This window comes from Rhinopithecus roxellana, chromosome 15, assembly GCF_007565055.1.
Source record: "Rhinopithecus roxellana isolate Shanxi Qingling chromosome 15, ASM756505v1, whole genome shotgun sequence".
NCBI lineage: Eukaryota > Metazoa > Chordata > Mammalia > Primates > Cercopithecidae > Rhinopithecus > Rhinopithecus roxellana.
In genome coordinates, this window is record NC_044563.1 from 7,137,201 (window position 1) to 7,159,752 (window position 22,552).

Consider the following 22,552-nt stretch of genomic DNA (forward strand, 5'->3'; position numbering starts at 1 on the left):
GTCAGGAGTTCGAGACCATCCTGGCCAACATGGTGAAACCCCATCTCTACAAAAATACAAAAAATTAGCTCGGCTTGGTGGTGCATGCATGTGATCCTAGCTGCTCAGGAGGCTGAGGCACAAGAATCTCTTGAACCCAGGAGGCGGAGGCTGCAGTGAGCTGAGATCGCGCCACTGCACTCCAGCCTGGGCAACAGAGCAAGACTCTGTTTAAAAAAAAAAAAATATATATATATATATATATAGATAGATAGATAGATAGATAGATTTTATATATGTTTTTTGACATAAGATCTCACTCTGTTGCCCAGGCTGGTCTTGAACTCCTGGGCTCAAGCAGTCCTCCTACCTCGGCCTCCCAAAGTGCTGGTATTATAGGCATGAGCCACGACGCCCAGCCTAGAAGTAGAATGTTAATTACAGAGTTGGTTCTAGTGGACTCAAAACATTATAGTTTGTGAACCTCCCTTCTATAGGACTTGGGAATGGAAAGAGGAATTTTAATTGCCTTGCATATGAATTTTTCTTTAATGCAAAATTCTTTAAGAGGATGAAAAAGGGTTTTCTTTGCTATTTCCATCACCACCTAGAGGGCTCACAGGCTGCTGTGGGGGAAGCGACTTGGGCATTTGACTATAGATTTTGCAGTTTATGGTGGGTGCTCTATTGGGTATGTGCTAACTTAGGGGAAAGCTAACCAGCTTCCAGTTTGTCCCCTTCCTGCAGCAGGAGGTCCTCATGGACCATCCCAGGCTCTAGGCTGCCCACCGACGTCATTCCCTGCAGCTCACCCTGCAGGGATTATGAGTGCCATAATCCCAGAAGGCTGAGGCTGGGCTCAGGTGCCTCTTACCCTCAGGTAACCCAAGTTCAGACCAAATAAATTTCTCTGTTATTATACAAAATGCCAAGGGTTTTCCAGACCGCTTCCCCTTGTCAGTAACTGTCACGTCCACCAGAGCAGTGAACAGGCATCGTGTAGGTGTTAGACATTCTGAAGTTTTTTTTTGTTTTTTTTTTTTGAGACGGAGTCTTGCTCTGTCACCCAGCTGGAGTGCAGTGGCGTGATCTCGGCTCACTGCAAACTCCACCTCCCGGGTTCACGTCATTCTCCTGCCTCAGCCTCCCGAGTAGCTGGGACTACAGGCACCCGCCACCACATCTGGCTAATTTTTTGTAATTTTAGTAGAGACAGGGTTTCACTATGTTAGCCAGGATGGTCTCGATCTCCTGACCTCGTGATCCGCCTGCCTCGGCCTCCCAAAGTGCTGGGATTACAGGCGTAAGCCACCGCGCCCAGCCCATTCTGAAGCTTAAATCTAGCTAAGGCAACACACATACACAAGACAAGCTTGAGGACAGCGTCCAAAGCAACAAGCTCAGCCTACAGAATAGCATCAGTCCTCCCGGCTTGGTTTTAGTTTTCCTTGGAGCTTAGTTCTAGAAGTTCAGACCCCTTAGCTTGTCAATTCTTTATGCTCTTGAACTCCATCCTAGGTAGGAAAAGGTGAAGGGTGATCTCTGGAAACCTATGCCAATTTGCATAGACCCTTCTGATAAGTAGAGTGCTTTAATATACATTTCTAAGGGAGGACCAGGTGCAGTGGCTCACACTTTGGGCCTCCAGCACTTTGGGAGGCCAAGGCGGGTGGATCACTTTGGGAGGCCAAGAGTTTGAGACCAGCCTCGCCAACACGATGAAACCCCATCTCTACTAAAAATACAAAAATTAGCCAGGTGTGATGGCACACCCCTGTAATCCCAGCTATTCAGGAGGCTGAGGCAGGAGAATCCCTTGAACCTGTGAGGCAGAGCTTGCAGTGAGCTGAGATTGCACCACTCACTCCAGCCTGGGTGATAGAGCAAGACCCTGTCTCAAAAGAGCAAAAACAAAAACATTTCTGCATGGGGTGAGGGCTCTTGGTTTGTAGACGATTTGCTCAGGGTCATGACAAACTAGAGCTGGAATCTAGGTTTTCTGCTCCCAAATCTTTTTTTTGTTTTTGAGACAGAGTCTTGCTCTGCCGCCCAGGCTGGAGTGCGGTGGCGCGATCTCTGCTCACTGCAAGCTCCACCTCCCGGGTTTACGCCATTCTCCTGCCTTAGCCTCCCGGGTAGTTGGGACTACAGGCGCCCGCCACCACACCTGGCTAATTTTTTGTATTTTTAGTAGAGACGGGATTTCACTGTGTTAGCCAGGATGGTCTCGATCTCTGACCTCGTGATCCACCCGCTTCGTCCTCCCGAAGTGCTGGAATTACAGGCGTGAGCCACCGCGCCCAGCCTTTCTGCTCCAAAATTTTGTGTACTTTCTGCAGTGTCATGCTTTTCTCCCTTCAGGTTTATTGGTTCCCTATATCTACCCAGTACCTTCTTGGATCACTGCTCTGTTAGCCTTTGGGGAGACTAAGGTGACTAAGCCATGGTCTCAGGACTGGCGGCTCCTAGGAACTCAGGGCCCCTAGAAATTGAAGTGAGTAACTTGCTGCCTGTAAGCCCATGCTTTGCTTAGATGGTGAGGTCCTCCTTAACCCTGTTCAGAGTACAAACTGCACATACAAAACTGCTTGGCAGGTCAGGCATGGTGGTTCATGCCTGTAATCCCAGCACTGTGGGGGGCCGAGGTCAGAGGATCACCTGCACCCAGGAGGTGAAGACCCGCCTGGCAACACAGTAAGAACTCATCTCTACAAAATAATAATAATAGTGAAACTGCTTGGCAACAAGCAGGACAGGCTTGCTGTCTACAGCTGTGGGCCTGACCTGACCTGTGCTAAGGGAAAGGCCACAGGAGCTGCGCCAAGTGTGGTGAGTGAGAGCTGGGGAAGAGACGTGGTCCCCGCACAGAGGGCATTTGTTCCTGCTCAGCCCCTTGGGGAATAGGTGAGTTCCAGCAGAAGCAGTGGCTGAAAGAAACGCAGTTGGTGTGTTTGTTTTGGAGGGTAAGGAGGAGGAAGGACCAAAGCAGAGGGAGCAGAGGCTGTAAAGAGCGTTGTAGGAAAGACTGAGACTATGGGAGGGGTAGTTAGTACTGATCTCAAAGTGCTGAAAGAGGCAGTGGCTGTTGCCTGTAAAGGACAAAGAAAGAAGGGAGACAGAACCAAATCTGGGGCCTCAGAGGACTGGGACTGGGCTTCCCCCAACAGCATGTGCTTGTCAGGGCCGGGATTTTTTGCCTGACTGCCTTCTCTGTTATGTTAGCGTGAGACTTTAGGATAAATCGAGGAAGTCTCCGAACCTGGCATGCCACCTCTGAGGCCTGTAGTTCCTTCCCTGGTAGCTCCCCCTGAGGGCAGGGCCGTGGTACAGCCCTCCATGGATGGAGCAGAATCACCCCTGGAGCCCTTGCTACGTGCAGGATCACAGGGCATGGAGTGGTCCGCAGCTGGCCCTCAGCTCCAGAGGCTGCCGTGTGGTTTAGGGAGACTTGCCTTTGCTCTATAACTGTTTACCAAGCAGGACTGTGTTCTAGGCCGCATGCTTCATGCTGAAGACACAGCAGGGAGAAGGCCCCAGCCATCTCCTGTCATCACGGGGGACTGGCAGAAGGCCATTCCCTGTTTGATTGCAGCTGTGATCACTGCTGCACAGGCAGTGGGTAATGAGAGCGCCCTAACCCTGCTGGCCCATCAGGGGAAGCCACCCTCCTACTGTGGTTATCTGCCGCCCGCAGCAGGCAGCGTCTGGCTATGGAGCTTGACAGAACGTGGGGAACCTTAGGCAGGTTTCAGAGATCCACCATGCTCTCTCTCTGAAATGGAGTGGAGGGTGGGAGGAGCTTATGGCAGCAGCATCCTCCCTGCCTCCCTGGCTGGAGCCTGGTTGCTGGAGCTGTCTGTTTACCTTGTGAGCCCTCCCCACTGGTGCACCCTAGGACCCTGCTGACACTAGAGTTTTTTTTTTTTTTTTTTTTTTTTTTTTTTTTTTTTTGAGACAGGGTCTTGCTCTGTCACCCAGGCTGGAGTGCAGTGGCACCATCATAGCTCACTGCAGCCTCGAACTCCCCCAGGCTCAAGTGACTTTCCCACCTCAGCCCCTGGAGTAGCTGGGATCATAGGCACGCACCACCACACCCGGCTAATGTTTTATTTTTTCTAAACGTGGCGTCTCGCTGTGTTGCCCAGGCTGGTCTTGAACTCCTGGACTCAAGCCATCCTCCCACTTTGGCCTCCCTGAGTGCTAGGATTACAGGTGTGAGCCACCACAACCTGCCTGGCACTACTACTAAACAGTCCCTGGTAGTGTAATTGGAGACAATGGTAGAAATGCCTCGAGGGGACAGGGCCTGTTTGGAGTTGAATTAAATGCCTCCTTGCCTGGCAGTGAATTATCATTTTGTAGATTATCTGTGTTTGTTCTTTACTCATATTTTTTGAGCATTTACTATGGGCCAAACTCAGTCCTTCCCTCAAAGGGATCCCGGCAAAGTCTGTCTTTCTTTCTTTTTTTTTTTTTTTGAGACAGAGTTTCGCCCTTGTTGCCTGGGCTGGAGTGCAGTGGCGCCATCTCGGCTCACTGCAAACTCCGCCTCCCAGATTCAAGCGATTTCCTGCCTCAGCATCCCTAGTAGCTGGCATTACAGGCACCCACCACCACGCCCAGCTAATTTTTGTATTTTTGGTAGAGACGGGGTTTCACCATATTGGCCAGACTGGTCACGGACTCCTGACCTCAGGTGATCTGCCCACCTCGGCCTCCCAAAAGTGCTGGGATTACAGACGTGAGCCACCGCACCCAGCTGCAAAGGCTTTCTTTTTTCTTGGCTTCTTACCTGTTGACCTTACAGAGAGAGATTGGGCAGGAATACGGTGTGAAAATCAGAACAGACCACCCTGTTTTATCCAGTAGGGAGATAGAGAGAGACCTGCTGACTTACCGAAGTGTTTGGATTGCCCAGGTAGCTTGATAACCCCAGAGAGGAGGAAATGAGACGTACCTTGGCTTTGAGTTCCTAGATTTCTTTTTTGAGGGCAACGTTCTTAATCCTTCAAACCCACCTTTGTGGCTGTGTGTCCTCAGGTCAGTACCAGCCTTAGGCCTGGGCACATGTGGCCCCTGTTCAGACTCTACACCTGAGGGGTACCTTCCTCCAAATTTTCCGGGTCCTCCAGTCTTCTCTTCTTTTTCTGACGGAGTCTCTCTCGTTGCCCAGGCTGAAGTGCAGTGGCGCGACCTTGGCTCACTGCAACCTCCGCCTCCCGGGTTCAAGAGATTCTCCTGCCTCAGCCTCCCGAGTATCTGGGATTACAGGCCCGCCCAGCTAATTTTTGTATTTTTTTAAGTAGAGATGTTGGTCAGGCTGGTCTCAAACTCCTGACCTCGTGTTCCACCCACCTTGGCCTCCCAAAGTGCTGGGATTACAAGTGTGAGCCACTGTGCCCAGCCTGAAGTATTTCTTTAGTGGGAATCATGTGAGATTGGGCTGCCAGAATGGTGCCGATGCACTAATTTTGAGTGACTTAAGTTTTTATATAGATGGGTCCCCAAAATGTATTTGTCTGGGGCCCCATGCATCCTAGGGTCACCCCTGCCCAGGGGCCACCCATTGGACCCTCTAGCTCAGCTTAGCAGCTCTGGGCCCAAACCAGAAAAGAGCATAAGGGCCTATTGTATGTCCCTGGGGCCTGAATGTCACTTTGTTTTCCGCCTTTGGCGCCACAGGCCAAGCAGCTTTACTACTGCTGCTGCGGTTCTAACATTCTCCTCTCCAGTGAGAAATTAGTTCCCACCCGGATTTCACGTTGTTTTACTGAATATCCTGTGAGGACTGGGCTTTGAGCCAACCTGGGGTCTTGTGTGGGTTGCTGGGTGGGGGCTTACAACTGTGGTGATGAGCGAAGAAGCCTTCCCTACCCAGTGACCTCAGCTGTGGCAGGAGGAAGCCCTTCGTTAACGCTGAACTAGGAGGCTAATTGGCAGGAAGGGAGTGTGGTGGGAATTGTTGGGAGACCCCTCCCCACCCCAGGGTGAACTGAGGCTGGGGGCAGCTGGACAGAGGCAGGAGCTGATAGTATTTGCCGTCCTCTTCCCTTCCTGCTTCTTGCCCTCCTTCCCCAACCATCCCCATTCCCTCTTGGCCCACTCTAGTGGGGAAGCAGGAAAAGGATCCCATGAATCAAAGCTGCCTATTTTGTGTTGAGGTCAAAGGAATGGAAAGGGTGGAGAGGAAACCAGCGGAGAGCAGGTTGTTAGATTTGGAAGTTCCCACAGGAAGCGGCTGCTCAGCTGAACTCTACCTTTTACGGCTGTCAGTCACTTAGCGCTGAGGTCAGCCCTCCCACCTACTCAGTGCAGGAATCACGCCGCTTACCTCCCTGCCTCTTCTTGTGTCCCAAGGTGAAGAAGGTTGTTTGTTTTACTCCAGAATTGGCATTACCTTCTCCCGGGCCAGCAGGGAGCGTCTTCCTAGACTGGTAGTTCTCAAAGTGAGGTCCCCAGGCCCCTGCAGCTCCTCAAGACCATTCCAGGGGGGTCTGTGCGTCAAAAGGATTTCCATAATAATACCAAGAGGTTCTTTGCCTTTTCCTCTGTGTTGACATTGGCACCAATGGTGCAAAGGCAGTGGTGGGCAAAACTGTTGGGACATCTAGGACTGCGATGGGGATTGTAGGTCAGTGTGGGGAGTATTCCCATCTTAGCAACATGCAATCTTTGACCCGTGAACATGTGGTATCTTTTCTTTCCTTTAGATTTCTAATTTCTTTTGAGGGTCTTTTATAGTTTTCAGTGTATAAGGTTTGCTCTGCTCTGCTTTTTTTTTTTTTTTTTTTTTTTGAGACGGAGTCTCGCTCTGTCGCCCAGACTGGAGTGCAATGGCGCGATCTCGGCTCACTGCAAGCTCCGCCTCCCAGGTTCACGCCATTCTCCTGCCTAAGCCTCCCAAGTAGCTGGGACTACAAGCGCTCGCTGCCACGCCCGGCTAATTTTTTTGCATTTTTAGTAGAGACGGGGTTTCACCGTGTTAGCCAGGATGGTCTCGATCTCTTGACCTCGTGATCTGCCCGTCTCGGCCTCCCAAAGTGCTGGGATTACAGGCTTGAGCCACCGCGCCCGGCCTGCTCTGCTCTTCTCTTCTCTTCTTTGTTTTTTTTTTTTTTTTTTTTTTTTGATGGAGTCTCACTGTGTTGCCCAGGCTGGAGTGCAGTGGCACGATCTCGGCTCACCACAACCTCTGCCTCCCAGTTTCAAGCGATTCTCATGCCTCAGCCTCCCTAGTAGCTGGGATTACAGGCGTGCGCCCGGCCTAAGGTTTGCATTTCTTTCGTTAAATTTATTCCTGAGTTTGTATTCTTTTCAATGCTTGTCCTTCTATTAATTTAACTTTATGTTGTTTAATCTCTTCCTCTTTATGCCTTCCTTCTTAACTAGACTGAAGACAGGGATGTGTCTTATTTATTGTTATTTTTTTAAAGAGACAGGCTCTGGGCTGGGCATAGTGGCTCACGCCTGTAATCTCAGCACTCTGGGAGGCCGAGGTGGGTGGATCACCTGAGGTCAGGAGTTCGAGACCAGCCTGGCCAACATGGTGAAACCCTGTCTCTACTAAAAATACAAAAAATTAGCTGGGCATTGTGGTAGATGCCTGTAATTCCAGCTACTTGGGAAACTGAGGTAGGAGAATATCTTGAACCCAGGAAGTGAAGGTTGCAGTGAGCCAAGATCGTGCCATTGCACTCCAGCCTGGGCAACAAGAGTGAAACTCCATCTCAAAAAAAAAAAAAGAGAGAGAGAGAGACAAGCTCTGGCTGTGTTGCCCAGGCTATAGTGTGGTGGCTATTTACAAGTGTGATCATAGCTCACTGCAGCCTCGAACTCCTGCCTTAGCGTCCAGAGTAGCTGGGACCACAGGCATCTGCCGTTGCACCTGGGTTATGGTTTTTTCTTTTTTTGGTCCAGGCTGCTCCTGTGAAGGAGGCCGGTAATTATTATCCCTGTCTAGTAGGGGAAGAAACTGAATCCCACGATGGCGGGGTGACTTGCCTCTTGGCACAGCACTGGTAACAGTAGCAGAGAGAGGGCCATGACTGTCTGATTCACAGCTCGCAGCTCCTTCTAGTCACCATCCTACAAGGGACTGACATTCTGTTTTTAGCCTCCCTGGGCTTGTGTCTAGGTCTCTTCCTGTCTTATATTGAGGCCCTAGGGCATGATGGAAGAGAGAAGGACTAAGGCTGTTATCACAAGGGCTGACCATTGGGGTCATTTTTTGGGACATCTCTACTGTGCTAGACTCTCTTAGGTATTTCAAAAATACGTTACCTCATTGGGTTCTCATAGCAACTCCACAAGATGGCTCAGATCATTCTGCATTTTATAGATCAGGAAACTAAAGTTCAGAAGGTGATGTAAATTCCCACGTTGAAGAGTGACTTAAAGTGTTGGAGTTGCAGTTAAACACAGTTCCCAGAGCTCAAACTGCAGTGCTGGGAGAGGAGAACAGTGGGTTTATGTGACTTGTGTGGAGGAGGAAGGACACCGGGCATTCTGCGACACTGTAAGACTGTCAACACCAGGGTTGGGTTGGATCAGTCCAGAGCCTTTGCTCTCTGGCCTGGAGCCGGTATCACAAAGTAGTTGGTTTGTTGCATTTTTTTGTTTGTTTTTGTTTTTTTGAGACAGTCTCGCTCTGTCGCCCAGGCTGGAGTGCAGTGGCGCAATCTCGGCTCACTGCAAGCTCCGCCTCCCGGGTTCATGCCATTCTCCTGCCTCAGCCTCCCGAGTAGCTGGGACTACAGGCGCCCGCCACCACGACTGGCTAATTTTTTGTATTTTTAGTAAAGACGGGGTTTCACCGAGTTAGCCAGAATGGTCTCGATCTCCTGACCTCATGATCCGCCCGCCTCGGCCTCCCAAAGTGCTGGGATTACAGGCGTGAGCCACTGCGCCCAGCTGGTTTGTTGCATCTTTCTAGGGGTCATAGACAGTAGAGGCCTGGAAACCTTAGCCCCTGTGATCCCCTGCCTTGCAGCCTTATTCTTTGGCAGTTAACTCTGGGGGTGGATGCTAATTTGCCACATGCAGATCTTGCCTCCACTGGCTGCATGGTGAGTTCTTAAAGTGTGGGTCCATCACCCTCTCTGCTTTCCCATAGCACCTAGCCTCTTTTCTGTTACATAGTGGACAGTCCTTACAGGCTTTCTGAATAAATGAAAGAAACTCTGCTTGCTTACTTTGCTCCATAGACGTCATATGACATCAATGCATGTGTGGCTAGATTTGGGGTGGCCGAGGAGAATGGGGGACCAAGGCTGTTAGAAGGGCCCATCCAGCTGCCCTGATGGTACAAGGAGCTTTCTGCAGGATGAACCTTGAGCCAAGACAAGGACGGGACAGATGCAGGCACTACCCAGAGCTGAGCACAGACCAACTTGTTCTCCACCTGGAACCTCCAGCTGGAAGCCTGGTTCTGTTTGTCACCCAGGACTAACAGTGTTGTTGAGCATGTGAGTGACTCATTTGCCAGGGCAGCAGCGCATAACCTTGCTACCGTTTAACTAAACCAGACACTTACTCCGCCTGCTTGTGTTTTTCTCAGATGAAGAAACCCATTATAAAGTCTTAGTAATTGTTGGTTTCAGGGTATTTTACAATTGCATAGAAGGTTAATTGTTGAATTTTTCGACACTGGGCTTTCTGTGTAAATTGAAGACAGCATGGATCATGCTACAGTGAGTGGTCAGGCCCCTGCGTCCCCTTCTGCTCATACCCCGTGTTCCAGCCATGCCAAACTGCATGGTTTGTGACCACACAATGGCCAGTGTCCTGGCCACACCACTCTCTTCCCTTTTCCCTTCCGGCCAGTCCTCTGTCATTCACCTTGTCTGTGAGTCTCAGCTCCCATGGTTTCCTAATACCTGAGTCCCCTCCTCCCACCACTAGTTCAGCGCTGGCGCTTGCTTCCTTTGGCCCCCACCACACTTGCTTTCTCTTCTCTGTTTATGTGTCTAGTGCCTTTCCCGATGTGAGCTCCTGGAGGGCAGGGACTGTGTCTTGTCAGCTCTGGCTCCCCAATGCCGATGGAGACTCAGGCAGGCTGCACTGAACCGAATAGGACATGTGGTGGTGATTACATTTTTGGTCCAATCCAGTAGTAGCCTGTGAAATGCTCACTGCAGGAAGAGCTGGGTAAGCTGTGACCCAACTCTCAGGCAGCTTCTCCTCTGTGGGGAGCGGTAGGGACGCCTGTTCCGAAGATCATGTCCTGCATGACCTCTGTGTGCTAAGGAATGAAGCACGAGTGGAGATGGCTGGGGCCCATGACGAGTATGACACTGGGCAAGTCACTGGGAATGGCACTCCTGGATGAGGCTTAGGCCAGGTGCAGGCTCCATGCAGATACTTCCTCCAGCTCCGCCCCCCCCGCCCCCAGCAGCTCGCCAGCCAGAGGGCAAATCTCAAGGCGAGTGTGGGAGTTGGTGGCACCTCTCTGCCTCCAGCTGGGGAAGAGGCACCCGGTGCCTATCCTGGTGTTGGATAAGGACAAGAATTGTCACAACTAGCAGCTGTGGCACTGGACATGAGGACTTTCCACCATTTCCCGCTTTGCCGTTCCAGCTGATCCTCTACTCTTTATTCCCAGGCAGGGCCCCTGGCTTGAGTGTCATTCTGGGCTCACCTTCTGGGTAGCCGCCCCCTTCCTTCGGGGGCTGGAAGGGAAACAGAAAGCTGCTTGTTGTCATCTTGGGAAAAGATGGAGAAGAGGCGGAAACAGAGGTGCTGGTGCTGGTCAGGATCCTGGACCTGAAGGAATGTGCAGGATCCCTCCACCCTGACTTTTCAGTTAACGCATGTTCTTGGGGACATCGGGGTGTTCAGACCTCTCTGCCTGGCTTGGATCAGGGTGCACTTACGTTCCCGTAGCAGGTTCAGCTCACCCGCTCTCTTCAGATGCCGTCTCCTGTCATACACTGAGCGTGCCGAACCATGAAAGACCTCCGACCAATTAGCCTCGGGTTCGGGAGGCCAAGCAAAAGATCTAACAGTGAGCTATTGACTGTGCCTCCTTCCAAGGAGCTCGTCAGAGCTCAGCCTGGTGTTTTGCTTTCTTGCGATGGTGGGGTGGTGCCCAGTAGATGGGAACTCTGTTCTGGCTTCTGACTGGAGTGGCCTTTAGGATAACACTGTTAAATGAACTGAGCTGGGTGGTTTCGTAGTATATTCACACATGTGAACATCTGCTTGCTGATAAATCGTACTGGGCCACCAGCTCATACTAATCACCAGGTAACATGTGCCCTGGTGAGGGATCCAGTCTTCTGGCCCTGTGGGGAGACAGGCCCATGATGTCACCAGTTCCCAGGTAGACCACCCAAGGTATAGTGAGGTCTTGGCAGGAAAGAGGAAGACATTAGACTCCTTCTTTTTTCTTCTCCCCATTGAATCTTCTGCTCCTTTCCTTAGGCCAGATGCCCTATCTCTCTCCTGGCTGGCTTTCCCAGCCCTGGCCCTGGCCCTCCCTTCTTTGTGAAACTCAAACACCACTGCCCTTTCATCTTTCCACCAGAACTTGTGAGCAGTGGCTTTTGACCGCCGCTCTTCCAGCTCACCCCTGACCTGGTGTTTGTTTTTTTATCCTTTCCTCAGTCTACTCAAGGCCCACCCCTAAGCCAGAGATTGGCTCCCAAGCAGCCTCTCTCTCCTGGGAGCGGTAAAGGAGGGGACAGTTCTGGAAAGTCATTGACAGGGGATTAACCTAGAACATCAATTATAAACAGGCAGCAGGCCTTGGGCCCAGACTTGGGTGTTCCAGACTTGTGGCCTCCCTGGAACTCTGCAGACCAACTGCTATGGTAAGAGGACTGACTTTCAGAGGCCTCTAGGCACTTTGTCCTGGGTAGGGGTGCCCACACATCCTGGCCATTGTTGCTCTTCCCTCTGGGACTTGGCAGCCTTCTAGCTCTTGGAAGAGCAGAGGGTAGAAGGATGGCAACAGTCCTTAGAGAACAGGAATCCAAAGGAGGGTTGGACCAGATCGTTTCTCAAGGGCTCTGGGGACCGTTCTGGTCAGGCATGGGCAAGCTGGGGGGGCAGGAGGTAGGCAAACCCTACTTACCTGAGAACAGATTTTGTTGTTGTTGTTTTGTTTGTTTGTTTGTTTTTGAGTCTTGCTCTGTCACCCAGGCTGGAGTGCAGTGGTATGATCTCGACTCACTGCAACCCCTGCCTCCTGGGTTCAAGCGATTCTTCTGCCTTAGCCTCCCGAGTAGCTGGGATTACAGGTGTGTGCCACCACACCTGGCTAATTTTGTATTTTTAGTAGAGATAGGGTTTCACCATGCTGGCCAGGATGGTCTTGAACTCCTGACCTCAAGTGATCTGCCCGCCTCGGCCTCCCAAAGTGCTGGGATTACAGGCGTGAGCCACCATTTCTGGCCGAGAACAGATTTTGCCTGAGACCATGGACAGAAGACCTTGGCCATGGATCTGAGAACTCTGGGCCAGAATGCCCTTGCATGATGGTGACAGTTGGGGGAAAGGCTGCATGGTTCCCTGTGTAAATGGCGTGGCTGCCAGTGGTCATGGGGAGGCCCTGCTCTTAGTTCAGCACTGGCCGGCCCCTCATGCGCTGCTGTGCTCCAGCTCCCCAGCCAGCTCAGTCCTTCACAAAATGCCCTGAAGTTACAGAACAGAAAGGCCCGGCTTTCCTTTAGGAATCTGGGAAATTGGAGGGGTGAGGTCATGCTCTGTTCAACATGTGAGGCCTCCTAGACAGCAGCAAAGGAAAAACATGTTACTACCTGTATTTTGGGAGACCAGACCTCTGGCGTTTGAGTAGGACTCACTGCTCACATTTAAGGGGAGAGAACATCTCCCATTTTGAAGAAAACCTTTTCCTCAGTTCAGGAGGAGGAGAAACTGATCAGGTTCCAAATGGCCTCTGGTTCTTTAACTGCAGACAGGCCGGGCTCCCTGCCAGGTCATGGGATAACAATCCAAGGAGAGGGGAGAGAGCCAGTGTGCACGTGTGTGTACATGCACCTGCTTGTAGGAGGAAAGGCTGCGGGGATGGAGGTGACGTGGACATCTATGTATGCTTCAGCTATATTTCCCTCTGCTTAGTCCCAAACTGCTTGGGATTAGCAATTGTTAAGAACGTGCCTTTACCCCCATCCCATCCCCGGGAGTTCTAGGCCAGGGATGGAGGGATTGAGCTCTGCGGCTTTGTTCTCTGTCAGGTGGTACCTTTCTCTGTGACACCAAGGGAGACCTGCCATCAGGAGGGGGTCTGAGGCCGGAAGACAGTACTTACCAATCAGGATGGATCTGGAATGGTCTTGTTTGTGTGCTCGGTTTCCTGGCTGGCATGAAATGTCAGTTTCATGACGACAGGGACCTGTTCTCTCCTGCGCAGCTTTCTCTCTGATGACCAACAGTGCCTGGCATGTTGTAAAGGCTCATTCAGAAGTGATTGAATGAATGAATGCATACTTTTTGGGGGGGCTGCATATTGTTCCCTTAAACTTCCTGCTTCATCTTCTGTTGTTTCTGTGTCAGTCTCTCACCTGGTCATTGTCTGCTTGGTGCTGCCCTTCCCCACAACTTTGAGAGTTCATGGTACCGCAGGCTCCCCGCCTGCCCACCTCTGCCTGAAACTTCTCTTTTGGGCTCCTATGCTGTGACATACTAGCAGTATTTGTTTGCGCCTCTTAAGACCATCCCTTCCGTTTCATTCCTGCCTCAGTTTCTCCTCCTCACATTTCTGCTGTTCCACCTCTGCTCCTGTGCTCTTCTCAGGAAAACGGGCGAGTGGTGACATCCTGGGCTGAGCTTTCCAGGGCCTGGGCAGCCCAGGCACCCGTGGTTCTGGTGGGGAGGGTGCATGCTGGTGGCCAGAGCTGGGCTTGTGGGCAGCAGCCCTCCCCACCTTGCCGAGGCCAAGCTCTTTCTCATAGCTTTGGCTGTCACTTCTATGCTGATCACCCCCAAATCATTGTTTCTACATTTCTTTATTGGGGTTTCTGACCTTCCAAAATCTGGTCTCACCCTGGCAGTCAGACCTTATTTGATGTCGATGATTATTAATTTGTAGCATATATTACATCCCTAATACAGACCAGTTCACATGCATTCTCATATTTAATCCTCCCAATGAACAAAGTCAAATAATTATTCTTATTTTACAGAGTCTCAGAAAAGTTAGTTCCTCTAGGTAACCAGATTAATTAGCATTAGGGGGTTGTGATCAGCATTTGAACCGGCTCCACTGGCGCCTGACCCCGAACAGAGTCAGCTTGGAGTCCACACGTGGAGATGAGGACAACTGGCCCTGTTTCTCCCTCTCACCCCAGTGCACTCACTCAGCAGGCACTGGCGCCCTTCCTAAGGGCCAGGCCCAAGCGTCTCCTCCATGAGCCTTCACTTAGCTCTCCTAAGCTGCTCGGCCTGCCTCCTCTCCCTTTTCTCTCGCAGCAGTGCCTTTGCACACACTATGTGTTTGTTGTATGTTGGCTGTGCCTGTCTTGCTTCATCAGCAGATAGTGATTTTCTTAAAGGCAGAGGCCATGTTTTATATGATTCTCCGTCCCTCAAGTGTGCGTTACAGGCAGTTCATTGCTCAGTAAATACTTGATGCCTCTGATGAGGTGAAATCTAATCACAGTCCTTTGCATGTGTATTGCGGTTTACAGTTTATGAAACCGAAGAGACAATTTGAAGTTTCCCATAAAACAGATCCCTTAATTGTCAGCCCTCTGCGCTGAGAGGGATAAATCTGTTTTGTAGACGGACTAAGGGGTCCAGAGAGGTAGAGTGAATTCCCCAAGGTCGTTTGATGGATGGTAGCAAAGCCAGAACTTGGACCCAAGGTTTAACTCTAAATGCCGTTCCCCTCCCACAGAATCGCAGCAGCCTGTGGTCCAGACTTGGCCAGGTGGCCCCTGCCAGGCCTTCCTTCCCACTTAGTTATACAGTTTCTTATTTGTGTTTGTCCTTTCTCTTTCATTAGAATTTGTATCTTTGTGTGTGTGTTTTTTGAGACAGGGTCTCGCTGTGTCACCCACGCTGGAGTGCAGTGGTGCGATCACAGCCCACTGCAGCCTTGACCTCCCAGGGAGGCTCAGGTGATTCTCCCACCTCAGCCTCCTAAGTAGCTGGGACTACAGGCATGTGCTACCATGCAAGGGCAATTTTTGTATTTTTTGTAGAGACAGAGTTTTGCCACATTGCCCAGGCTGGTCTCAAACTCCTGGGCTCGAGTGATCTGCCTGCTTCGGCCTACCAAAGTGCTGAGATTACAGACATGAGCCACCGCGCCCAGCCTTAGAATGCCTGTCTCTTGAGGGCAGAGACTCTGGCTGCTTTTCCCTTTATCCTTCCAAAGCTCCAGCTCTGGGGCCATGAACCAGAAATCATTTCCTCAAGGATGTTGACACAGTGAGTCACCTGAGGGGCAGGGTGCAGGAGAGGTGGGGCAGGAGATCAGGAACTGGTGTGGGACATTAAGGGTGGGAGACAGGCCAGAAAGTCCCGTGCTCTGTGTAAAAGCTTCTGTCAAATGAAGATGGTGCTTGTCCTGCCTAGTAGGCGAGGTTACTCTTAGCAGCAAGTGAGAGTGTCTGCTGAAGTGCCTTCTAAACTGCAGAGCACTAGCAATGTTGTTGTTAAATATAATTATAGTCTGTAGCTGGGCATGGTGGTGGGTGTCTATAATCCCAGCTACCCGGGAGGCTGAGGCAGGAGAATCACTTGAGCCTAGGAGGCGGAGGTTGCAGTGAGCTGAGATCACGCCATTGCACTCCAGCCTGGGTGATGAAATGAGACTCTGTCTCTAAATATTTATTTATTTATTTATTTATTTCTGAGATGGAGTCTCTTACTTTGTTGCCCAGGCTGGAGTGCAATGGCACCATCTTGGCTCACTGCAACCTCCACCTCCTGGGTTCAAGTGATTCTCCTGCCTCAGCCTCCCCAGTAGCTGGGATTACAGGCACCTGCCACCACGCCTGGCTAATTTTTTTTTTTTTTTTTTTAATATTTTTAGTAGAGATGGGGTTTCTCCATGTTGGCCAGGCTGGTTTTGAACTCCTGACCTCAGGTGATCCGCCTGCCTCGGCCTCCCAAAGTGCAGGGATTACAGGTGTGAGCCACCGTGCCCAGCTAAAAAATATATTTTTTTAAATAATAATAATTATAGTCTGTAGGGACGAGCTCAACAACATGGTTGGATAGAGCCGTACTGGCCTTGTGAGTACTGAGGAGATAATCAGGATGGTGCCTCACCCAGGGCCTGGCACTCCAGCTACTATGAATTATTCTTGTTTTCATGATGATTATAAGACGTGACCTCTTCCTTCAGACTGGGGAAAGGAGTTGGCAGTGCTGAGACTGCATCCCTTTTGGACTGGGATTTAGAAGATAGGAAAGGCAGTCTGGCCCCAGGGCTTTTGTAGATCCCCTCACCACCGCAGGTCCCTGGACCCTGCATGCCTCCTTCCTCCCCATGGGGGTTTTCAGCAATCTAATTTCATCCTTGAGGAGGAACTGTTATATTTGGATGAACACCCCCCTGCTAATGTGGAGCAGAAAAGTAAGTCCTGGCGAGTCAGCAGCTGCTCAGCAGGTGGATGGGCTGCAGTGGTGTAGTGGCTAGGCTCCTGACAGCCTGGCCTGCCGCAGCCGCCATGCTTCCCTCCCGTCCCTGGGGTGTGCATTTTAGGGTAAAGGCGAACTGGGAGCTCTTGCTGTTTGCAGAACTCCAAAACAACAAAACAAAATGTCCACTCAGCTGGGGGTTGGCTGGGCAGCACGACTGTGGTTACACAGAAAGCCTGGGGGAAGGGCTGTAGTCAGAGTTTGAGGGACACACGGGTGTGACTGTGATGTGATACAGCTGGAGGAGGAGGAGGGTGTGATCACAGGCCGGGGATTGGCCAGGGCAAGAGTGATGGTGGAGGAGGCAGGGAGGAGAGATTGGTAACTACTAATCACTAGCATGATCAATCTTGACAATCTGTCTACAAGGGACTCCTGGGTGGCAGGGCAGGACCTGAGGCACAGCTGGGCATGATGGGCAGACAGGGGTCTACATGGCTTTGAGCTCTGAGGCCATAGGCAAGCTGTTCATCTGGGTGTCTGTTTCCATGCTTACAGTAATGTTCCCCTTACAAGTCCTCTGATGATTGAGATCGTAGAAGTCACTCAGTGCAGTGGCTGGCACTCAGCAGTAGCTCACACAAACGATCAGTGATTCCGACACTTGCCACGTGGCTGTCACAATAAACTCAGCAATAGTGGATGCCCAGAACTCCATCTCCGGGAAGCCTCTGAGCCAGTCAGTGTTTGTGCTCAAACTCCAAAGCATAGGATGAAAGGTCAGATCATGGGGCTACGAAGGTATGTTCTCCTAGGAGTCGAGAATAGGGAGAGAAAACAGCAGCAACTACAGCCAAGGTCATGTCCTCCCTGGGTTGCTGTTTACTTTCTTCTTCCAGGAACCGAAGCTGTTTGCCATTGGATTTCTTTACTATCTCCTTGGCTCTTGGACTGGGTACTTTGGTAATCAGTTTGCCCAGAGAACCAAGCTTTCACATTGACCTAGGTTCCACAGTGCCTTCCTCCACAGGATGTCGGGGTGTGTCATCTAGCAGAATAGCAGTCAAGACTACTGAGGAATGGTTGAGGGTTGCACACTATTTCTAATAAATGGAATTCATCAGGCAAGAAAAGTCAGACACCCAACAAGGGAACTTGAGGCACCAAGCGACAGTGGAAAGTCGTTACTACCACTAGACTTGAAGGGGTCAGGAGAAGAAATAGCGTTTCCTGGCTGGGCGTGGTGGCTCACACCTATAATCTCAGCACTTTGGGAGGCTTGGGCCGATCACCTGAAGTCAGGAGTTCAAGACCAGCCTGACCAACATGGCAAAACCCTATCTCTACTAAAAATGCAAAAAAATTAGCCAGGTGTGGTGACAGGTGCTTGTAATCCCAGCTACTCCAGAGGCTGAGGCAGGAGAATTGCTTGAACCCGGGAGGCAGAAGTTGCAGTGAGCCAAGATTGTGCCATTGTACTCCAGCCTGGGTGACAGAGCGGGACTCTGTCTCCAAAGAATGTATATATATCGCTTCCTGCAAACACCAGTGAGGGCTAAATAGTGGACACTGGGATGCCAGCAGGGACTGTCATAGCGACAAGACACAGCCTGGGTCAGGACGGTGGCATCAAAGCTGGTAAAGAGTGAGGAAGACACACCCCACATTCTCTCTCCACCTCCTACCTACCCTTGTCTCCTGCCTGTGCCTCTCATCAGCTGGACCCACAGGAAACCAGCCAGCAAGGGAGCCTAGGTACCTCCACCCACAGGGCTCAGCCTCCCCTGGTCCAGAGAAGGGCATACAGGGAGGCGAGCCAGAGCCCCCAACCAGGCAGCCTCTCCCCAAAAGGTAAGCCCTGGAGGAGGCATCCACTCAGCAGGTGTGGAAAGCAGTGGGGATGAGAGCTCTGGCATCCTAGGGTCAGAGCGGCTGCTGCTGCTGCTTTTTGGGAAGGGGCTGCCAAATCATAACTAGTTACTAGTTCAAAATTTGATCATAAAGGGCAATTAGGAAAGATAATGAAATAAAGAGCATCCAGATTGGAAAGGAAGAGTAAAAGTATTTTTCTTTTCAGCTGACATGATCTTGTATAGAAAAACCTAGGGAATCCATTAAAAATCTATTTGAATTGAGTGAGTTCAGCAAGGTTGCAGGACGTAAGATCAGTATGCCAAAATCAATTGTATTTCAGTAGCAGTAGGCAAATTGAAAATGAAGAAAACAATTCCGTTTAAGATTGCATCAAGATAAAATATTTGGGAATAAATTTAATAAAAGTACAAGACTTATACTCTGAAAACTATAAAACATTGTTGAAAACAATTAAAGAAGACCCAAATAAATGGAAAGATACCCCATGATCATGGATCAGAGAGACTTAGTATTGTTAAGATGGCAATACTCCCTGAATTGATCTGCAATCCCTGTCACAATCCAAGATGCCTTCGTTAGCGGAAATTGACAAGACAGTCCTAAAATTCACAGAGAAATGCAAGGGAACCAGAACAACCAAAAGAATCTTTAAAAAGAACAATGTTGGAGGACTCACACTTCCTGATTTCAGAATTTAACTGCAGTGTGGTACTGGGATAAGGATAGACACATAGATCAATGGAATTGAACTGAGAGCCCAGAAGTAAACCCTCACATTAACAGTTAATTGATTTTCAATAAGAACACCAAGACAATTTAATGGGGGAAAGAATAGTCTTTCAACAAGTGGCGCTAAAACAACTGTATATCCGCATGGACAAGAATGAACTGGACCCCACCTCCTACCACATACAAAAATTAATTCAAAATGGACCAAAGACCTAAATGTAAGAAGAGCTATAAGAAGAAAAATAAGTGTAATTCTTTGTGACCTTAGGTTGGGCAATGATTTTTTAGATACGATGCCAAAGCACAAGCAATAAAAGAAAATGAACTGTACGTCATCAGAATCAACTTTTCTACATTAAAGGACACTATCAAGAAAGGGAATAGACAACCCACAAAGTGAGAGAACATTTTGGAAATCAGCTATGTAACCAGGAACTTATATCTAGACTACATCAAGAACTCTTAGCTGGGTACAGTGGCTTACATGGGAGGCCAAAGTGGGAGGATGACTTGAGGCTGGGAGTTCAAGACCAGCCTGGGCAACTGTCACAAGACCCCGTCTCTGTAAAAAGTGAAAAAGGAAACAGAAAATTAGCTACTTGGGAGGCTGAAGCAGGAGGATGGCTTCAGGAGCCCAGGAGTTCGAGGCTGCAGTGCACTATGGTCGCACCACTGCACTCCAGCCTGGGTGACAGAGTGAGACTCTGTCTGTCAAGTAAAATCAATAATATTATGGGACCACCATCATATATGCATTTCATCATTGACTGCAACATTATTGTGTGGCACATACCTATAGTCGTATGATGGGATATTATTTAGCCATACAAGGAAGTGAAGTACTAGCACACGCCGCAACACAGATGAACCTTGAGAGCAATATGCTAAGAAGCCAGACCCAAAACCCCCCTAATTTATGATTCTGTTGATATGAAATGTCCAGAATTGGTTGGGCACGGTGGCTCACGTATGTAATCCCAGTACTTTGGGAGGCTGAGGCAGGTGGATCCCCTGAGGTCGAGAGTTCAAGACCAGCCTGACCAATATGGAGAAAGCCCATCTCTACTAAAAATACAAAATTAGCCAGGCGTGGTGGCGCATGCCTGTAATCCCAGCTACTCGGGAGGCTGAGGCAGGAGAATCGCTTGAACCTGGGAGGCAGAGGTTGTGGTGAGTCGAGATCATGCCATTGCACTCCAGCCTGGGCAACAAGAGCAAAACTCCATCTCAAAAAAAAAAAAAAGAAAAAAAAAGAAAAGAAATGTCCAGAATAGGCAAATCCATAGAGACTGAGAGTAGATTAGTGGTTGCCAAGGGCTGAGGGAGCTAAGGGGGTTGGGATACGAAATGTTCTGAAAGTGGATTGTGGTCGTAGATGCACATATCTGTGAATATATTTAAAAAGGCATTGAATTGCACTTTATTTGTTTCTTGAGATGGAGTCTTGCTGTGTTGCCCAGGCTGGAGTGCAGTGGCGCAATCTTGGCTGACTGTGACCTCCGCCTCCTGTGTTCAAGAAATTCTCCTGTCTCAGCCTCCCGAGTATCTGGGATTACAGGTGCCTGCCACCACGCCTGGCTAATTTTTGTGTTTTTAGTAGAGACGGGGTTTTGCCATGTTGGCCAGGCTAGTCTTAAACTCCTGACCTCAAGGTGATCTGCCCACCTCAGCCTTCCAAAGTGCTGGGATTATAGGTGTGAGCCACTATGCCTGGCCATTGAATTGCACTTTACATGTATCATCTATATGGTATGTCAATTGTATCTCAATAAAGCTGTTAAAAACAAAACCCTGGCCCCGAAGGGCAGCGCAGTAGGCTAAAAGACTGTGGTTTAATGAGGAAACTTTCCCACCGGGCTATGACCGCTGGCCCTGGCTCCCTTTAGCCGGGTGGGGGTGCTGTCTGCCACTTAGGGCCCTCAGCCGCTTTTTCAGGATCTCAGAACATGGGAAGACCCCAGCTCCAGAAGACAGTCTTAGAAAATCTTAATTCTAGTTAAATCTTAATTCCAATTTAATTTGGTTGAGTTAAACATTTTTGGAACTGAACTGTGAGCTAGGCACCAGGCTAGCTGCTCTCATGAAAAATCAGGGGCCCTGGAGCTGGACAGCCTTGATTATTCTTGAGTTTGCTACTTCCTGTGGGTCCTTCCCAGCCTCGATTTTCTTATCAGTAAAATAAGGGTTGATAATACCCCATGGGATTGTGGTGACAATTTAGTGGGCTGGAAGGAAGATGCCTGGAATATCGTAGGCAGGAAATGAAAGTTTTTTTCCAGCTCTCCTGGAGCAAGTTATCTCTACCAAGTTGACATAAAGGTGAGTTAGTTATGTCTGCACCCATAGAGCTCAAGGCTGGATACATGACCTGCACTCTCTAACCAGGGCCTGGGGAGAAGCAGGCCAGGAAGAGGGTCCCTGTCTTACTTTGGTCCTGGGTTGGGAACCGAGGAAGGCTTCCTCAGGGAGGGGGCAATGAAGAGGGGCTTTGAAGGAGGATAGCTTTTCGCATGTTGTATTTTATTCGTTTTTTGTTTATTTATTTTTTGGAGACAGGGTCTCTGTCACTCAGGATGGAGTGCAGTGGCATCTCTGCTTACTACAACCTCTGCCTCCCGGGTTCAAGCAATTATCCTGCTTCAGCTTCCTGAGTAACTGGGACTACAGGTGCACGCCACCACATCCAGATAATTATTATATTTTTAGTAGAAACGGGGTTTTGCCATGTTGGCCAGGCTGGTGACAAACTCCTGGCCTCAGGTAATCTGCCTGCCTCAGCCTCCCAAAGTGCTAAGATTATAGGCGTGAGCCACTGCACCCTGACTTAGTCACTTTTTGAATAGATAATCAAGTACATGGTGCAAATTCAAAAGGGTCAAGGCTGGATGTGGTGGCTCATGCCTATAATTCCAGCACTTTGGGATGCCTAGGCAGGTGGATCGCCTGAGGTCAGGAGCTTGAGACCAGCCTGGCCAACATGGTGAAACCCCGTCTCTACTAAAAATACAAAAAAAAATCAGCCAGGCATGGTGGTGTGCGCCTGTTATCCCAGCTACTCTAGAGGCTGAGGCATGAGAATCACTTGAACCCCGGGGACAGAGGTTGCAGTGAGCCAAGATTGCGCCATTGCACTCCAGCCTGAGCGACAGTGGTGAGACTCCATCTCAAAAAAAAAAAAAGGATCAGCAGTGAAAGAGAAACCTTTCCCAGAGGCAGCCACTGTTACCAGCTCCTGAAGTGTCATTCTAGAAGTAGTCCACGTTTATGAGTGTATGTGCATACATATAGGTGGGTGCTTCTCATCTAGGCAGCTTTTCACAGCCTCCACATTGTGGTCCATGGGGATTGGGGCCTCCTGCTAAGGTGTGGGTTAGGCTCCAGGTGTTACGTTCATGCTGCTTTCCTGTCTTGCGGTCAG

The 22,552-nt window shown here is 49.9% G+C and overlaps 1 protein-coding gene across 5 annotated transcripts in view; it reads left to right on the top strand.

Moving 5' to 3' along the window:
• The window catches only part of PC (pyruvate carboxylase), a 108,641-nt gene that overhangs the window by 35,202 nt on the left and 50,887 nt on the right, over nt 1-22,552 (top strand). Inside the window, exon 1 of one of the 5 annotated variants that reach the window (XM_010366376.2) lies at nt 11,668-11,789. The exons of the other annotated variants lie outside the window; for them this stretch is intronic. Within the exon in view, the coding sequence (XP_010364678.1) occupies nt 11,787-11,789 (3 nt within the window). The 5' untranslated portion in view covers nt 11,668-11,786. Of the gene's footprint in view, nt 1-11,667; nt 11,790-22,552 lie in introns of those variants that run through there. 5 annotated transcript variants of the gene reach the window in all.